Genomic DNA, 3,585 nt, shown 5'->3' with positions numbered 1-3,585 from the left:
TCAGCAGCACACACACTGGTTGGGAGAATTTGCTGTGCTTGAAGCCGATGTTCTGGAAGGAAGATCTGGCACTTAAGCAGTAGTTGCCTCTAAGCGCAGTGGTATCGATGCTCACCGTATTCTTCCTAAATATGCCTTCATACTGCTTCTGCTCAGAAACACAAAGAACAGAGGGTTGGAAAGATGATTCTTTCATCATTTGGGTGGTGGTTCTCTACCTTTTTAGCCCTCATTGTGTGTGTGGCTCAGTGGTTGCAAAGTGCATGGGGAGGCACAAACATGTCCCTAGGGCATAGGGATTCCAGGGTGGGATTTCCAGCTGGTGCTGGGCTGTTCTGCCATGGCATGCTGTTAGTGGTACCCAAACTCAGCTGTTGCCTTTTATACTGACTGTAGTGTAGCCTCCCCATCACGTCTTCCTGACAAAAACAGGGAACTACCAATAACATAAGGATGCTCACAAACATCTACTTTTCTTCTCTGGCTTTGGTTTCATTCTGGTTTAGCCATTTAATTTTCTTCAGTCCCTCCCTGCCCAGAAATGTGAAGCTATTTCAGTTCAAGCTGGGCATTATTCCTTTATTTCATCTGAGCACCACTTTTACTGACCTTGTCATTGGATCCAGCTTCCCAGAGGTTCAGGTCATACATCCAAGAGATGCTCTCCACACAGGCGGCCAAAGGGAAGGAGGCATTCACGTGGATTTTGTTCTCTTTGACATTCACATGTAGCACTGGGGGAGCCAGTTCCACTGTAATGGAGTGACCAGATGTAAGAAGAGTGTTTGCTTGTGCCCTGCTTCACAGAAGTAACACTTTCCTGTGACTGATCTGCACTTCTTACTCCTATCTTGTGATAGACATGAGGGATGGAGGAAGGCAAGGGAATACCTCTGTTTTACCTAACATATACCCCCCCTGCTTTGTGAAGAGCGTGAAGCCAGTTAGTGGAGCACTGATGAACAAGTCCTGCCACTTGCTGCAAGACTGAGTTTCAAATGATCCTGGCTTGTTACCTGGGCTCACCCAAACCTCTGTCATTCCTAAGGCAGCTTGTTACTGTTCCCATGGTGTGGGGTCTCATCTGCTCATGCCAACACTGTTGCTGGGATGTCCCTTCACCCAGGCTGTAGCCTGACAGACACTCACCATCCAAATAGTATTCCTTGAATTGTGATTCTGCCCATGGTGACTGCAGTTGTCCAGAAACAGCTTTTACTCGAGCCCGGACTTTAACGAACACAGGCAGCACACAGGTCAGATTGCAAGAGGTTCTGCGGGTATTTTTGCAGTGAGGAACCTTCATCCATTTGTCCATGCGTTCCTGGCTAAAGGAAGAGACAAACACACCATAATATTAGACACGTTGTTTTGTTGTAGAGTAAGAGAAGGGAGGGGTTTGGAAGATGGGTGCCAAATCTTGCTCAGAGCTTGGAGCACCTTCCCGATGAGTAAGGATTGGGTTTGGTGAAGGGATGCAGCCAGGTCACTGGCAGGGATTATACGTGTCAGGTGTTCACTGGTGCTGTGCCTGCACTCGGACAGCCTCTGTAAGCACTTACCTTTCATACCGCACAGTGTATGTAACGTCTGGTGGAGAGCCCTCTCCTGGAGCCCAGGTCAAAATCATGTCAAAATCCTTTGACAGCAGCGTAACATTTTGAGGAGGGAGGAGTTTACCATGACCTGATTGAAAGGGAAAATTACATGAAGGATGTAAGATATCTTTTGGGATGGGAAGTATCACCTGGGTTTGACCAAGGTGGCTGCACAGTTTGGGGCAGAGCAGCTCCATTCATTTAAGGATGGAAGCTGTGGAAGCAGGTATGTGTGTCAGGTAGTCCCGTCTTCCTCATCTCTTCTCAAACGCCTTCATCTCGACAGATTTTAGAATTAGCATCCACGTTTGTGTGAACCATCCTGCTCTGTCATTTGAACTGGCTTCCCCCATGGTCTCGCTGGATTTCACTGTGACCCATTTGCAACCCCCAGACATCAACCTGCCTCCCAGCCCCAGGTGAAGCAGACACAGGGGCTCTGCTCCTTCAATCCCAGTTCTTTGAAGGCAGATCCTACCCCGAACACCTGGGATGCAGCATTACACGTGTCCCACTTGGGCTTCCCCGGCATCTTTTGTTGCCGGTAGATCATGGAATCATCGACTAGTTTGGGTTGGAAAGGACCTTAAGATACCCAGTTCCAACCCCCTGCCATGGGCAGGGACACCTCACACCAGACCATGTTGCCCAAGGCTCTGTCCAGCCTGGCCTTGAACACTGCCAGGGATGGGGCATTTATCACTTCTCTGGGCACCTTGTGCCAGTGCCTCAGCACCCTCACAGTAAAGTCAGTGCACACATCTCTCACCTTCAAAAGACACATTCCACAGACGGATTTTAAATTGCTGTTTCTTTACAGTGGAATATTTCACTTTATGTGAATCATTCCCATTTAAAGTGCTTGAAGTTTACCTGTGAGTGTCTTCCCTCCCATGAGCAGAGCCCCAGAGCACAGTGCAGTGGCCGTGACAGCTGTACCGTACCTCTCGCCTGGTGCAGGAGGCACAGTGCCAGCAGCATTCCAACTCTCCAGGTGGACATCCCGAAACAGAACTTTCCCACTGGGAATAGATCTCCTTTCTTGCTACGTTTTCATCATGCCGTTTTCTGGTATCAAGTTGTATGGATTACGGAAGAGCAGCGATGAATGCAGTGCACAGGCGTGTGCAGCCTCGCTTCCTGGTCCAGCCCAGGGGCAGGACCCCAGCGCAATCGGGAGAGGAGCTGACGTGAGGTGTGAGAGTGCTCTTGGTGAGAGGGAAACGTAAAGATTGCGGCGCTACGCCCCCCAGTGTAACTGAACACAGGCCACACGTAGAAGGAACACCGTGAAACAGCATGAGCCTTATCTGGTGAGGCACCTCATTAGAAAATGGACCTTTGGAATGTGTCTGTGTGGCTGTGAAATATTAATAGAAATCAAATAAGGTTTTACTGCATGAGGTATCTAATAATAGCCTAGCTTTAATAAAAACAATCACCCATCAGTAGTGTGTGAGATTATGATAGTCTTGTGGTTGCAAGAGATAAAGGATTTTCTCTTCATTTATGTTGCCAAGTTAAGAATGTTTCTCAGGAGTTTACAGATGGGGAAGTGAAGTGCAGGAATGGGACAGGGATCTGCCCCTACTGTGTGGGCGAAAGAAAGGACTTGGGTCCTTCTGATAAACCCTGGGGCTCTGTCAGTGCCAGTGCTGCAATTCCTTTATCCTTTAGTTGCTACTTATCAGTCATGAACCCCAAAACCCCAATCAAGAGCAGGACTGGTTACCAGGACTGTACATGGATTGAACATGGATTGTTCTTGGTCCCTGTGTGGCCTCATCGGTGAGCACGTTGGCTACTGGCCTTGGCATTGGCAGCTCTGAAACCTGGAGGTGGTTGTGTTTGCAGCACATGGTACCTTCAGCTCCAGAGCTCTCCTGAGGCTCAGTTTTGAAGTCATCACTGTGTGTTACAGCCTGACTGGCACATCTTACTGCAGTCATGGGGATGTGGTTCTGTTCTGTGTGTATCACAGGCACAG

At 48.8% G+C, this 3,585-nt stretch overlaps 1 protein-coding gene across 1 annotated transcript in view; it reads right to left on the bottom strand.

Annotated features, from left to right (window-relative positions):
• The window catches only part of IFNLR1 (interferon, lambda receptor 1), a 4,360-nt gene extending 1,760 nt beyond the window's left edge, over window positions 1-2,600 (bottom strand). Inside the window, exons 1-5 of the mRNA XM_010023566.1 lie at window positions 2,543-2,600; window positions 1,563-1,686; window positions 1,150-1,328; window positions 610-752; window positions 15-148 (exon numbers count right to left, since the gene is read on the bottom strand). Of these exons, the coding sequence (XP_010021868.1) occupies window positions 15-148; window positions 610-752; window positions 1,150-1,328; window positions 1,563-1,686; window positions 2,543-2,600 (638 nt within the window). The remainder of the gene's footprint in view (window positions 1-14; window positions 149-609; window positions 753-1,149; window positions 1,329-1,562; window positions 1,687-2,542) is intronic.
• Window positions 2,601-3,585: the final 985 nt, after the last annotated feature.

The sequence above is a fragment of the Nestor notabilis genome, unplaced genomic scaffold (assembly GCF_000696875.1).
Source record: "Nestor notabilis isolate BGI_N333 unplaced genomic scaffold, ASM69687v1 scaffold10691, whole genome shotgun sequence".
In the NCBI taxonomy this organism is placed as follows: Eukaryota; Metazoa; Chordata; class Aves; order Psittaciformes; family Psittacidae; genus Nestor; species Nestor notabilis.
The sequence above is the reverse complement of the archived record's forward strand: the minus strand, read 5'-3'. Positions and strand labels throughout refer to the sequence as shown.